General features: G+C 57.9%; 1 protein-coding gene across 1 annotated transcript in view; it reads left to right on the forward strand.

The window, feature by feature from the left end:
* Positions 1-1,316, forward strand: part of SEC61A1 (Sec61 alpha 1 subunit (S. cerevisiae)) — a 12,160-nt gene extending 10,844 nt beyond the window's left edge. The window contains exon 11 of the mRNA XM_010832831.1: positions 13-1,316. Within this exon, the coding sequence (XP_010831133.1) occupies positions 13-201 (189 nt within the window). The 3' untranslated portion in view covers positions 202-1,316. The remainder of the gene's footprint in view (positions 1-12) is intronic.
* The last annotated feature ends 6 nt before the right edge of the window (positions 1,317-1,322 follow it).

Consider the following 1,322-nt stretch of genomic DNA (forward strand, 5'->3'; position numbering starts at 1 on the left):
GCGCCCCTCCCCAGGTACATCCCCACGGCCGCGGCCTTCGGCGGGCTGTGCATCGGGGCCCTCTCGGTCCTGGCTGACTTCTTGGGCGCCATCGGGTCTGGAACCGGGATCCTGCTGGCGGTCACCATCATCTACCAGTACTTTGAGATCTTCGTGAAGGAGCAGAGCGAGGTCGGCAGCATGGGGGCCCTGCTGTTCTGAGCTGTGGCTCCCGGACCTGGCAGAGGCGGCCTGCCCCACCACAGCCGAGAGGGGACGGGGGAGCCGCGCTGCAGGAGCTCGTCTCAGGCGCTGCTGAGGCGCAAGGACTTCGGTTCAGTTGTGTGTTTGAGTTTCATATTCTTTTCATTCCACTTTGTAAAGTGCTAGAAATTTTCCAGTTTAAAATTCTGCTTTTCGCTCTGGCATTGGCGGCGGAGTCATAGAAGTGGGTCTTGCCCAGCTGAGCACCAGAGGCGGGCTGGGCTGCCAGCGGCCCCGGTGTCCACATCACTTCTGTGTTAGCCTTTGCACCTTCTCAGCGTTGCCGGCGACCGCAGCAGTCTCGGCCGCCCCCTCAAGGGAGCGTCTCGCTGGTTAGAAGCACAAGCGTTGCAGCGTCTCTGTCTCGGGGCAGGAGGGCGGCCCCCCGCAACAGGCTGTTTCCTGGGGCCTGAGGGCAGCTCGCCGGCGCGTGCCCCTCACAGTCCGGCCGGAACATCTGGTTTGAAACGGTTTCTCTGGAAGACAATCATTTTCCCTTTTGAAGTTAGTTTTTTTAGGACACAGTCTCTTCCAAACTAGCAGGATGCATTTCCAGAAGAGCCTCCTGGCCCCCTGTGTGTGTCTCTGTGGGCTGACCTGTGTCCTCGGTGGTGGAGCCGGGCTGGGATCCACAGCTCTGCAGCGCGCCGGGCTGAGTGCAGTCCGCTGTGCGGAGGACCCTGGGCTGCCAGCCGTCCGGTTGCCCTGGCCATCACCGAACTTGTCCGTGCTGCATCCGCCCCACCCGCCCCTCAAGAGGGGAGGAGCTGTGGCCGGCCCCACACACTACCTTCTAGGCTGAAGACTTCCCATTTATATTTTTTTAGAACATTTTCACTGTACTTAGGACCAAGCACAAGTGAAGTAAATGACGGGATGCCTCTGATCTCCACTGTCAGCAGAACCGCCCAGCAGAGAGGAGATAGGCTGTAGATCCACGGTGACACCAGGGTCAGAGACATTGGGTTTTGCTAAGTTTTGCCCATGTTTGATATAAAAAGACAATTATGTCTGAGACAAATTCTGATTGCAATAATAGGTGACCTAGATCTTAGGAATTACCACCTTCTCAAAGGCCT

Source organism: Bison bison, unplaced genomic scaffold, assembly GCF_000754665.1.
Source record: "Bison bison bison isolate TAMUID 2011002044 unplaced genomic scaffold, Bison_UMD1.0 scf7180017862279, whole genome shotgun sequence".
Lineage (NCBI taxonomy): Eukaryota > Metazoa > Chordata > Mammalia > Artiodactyla > Bovidae > Bison > Bison bison.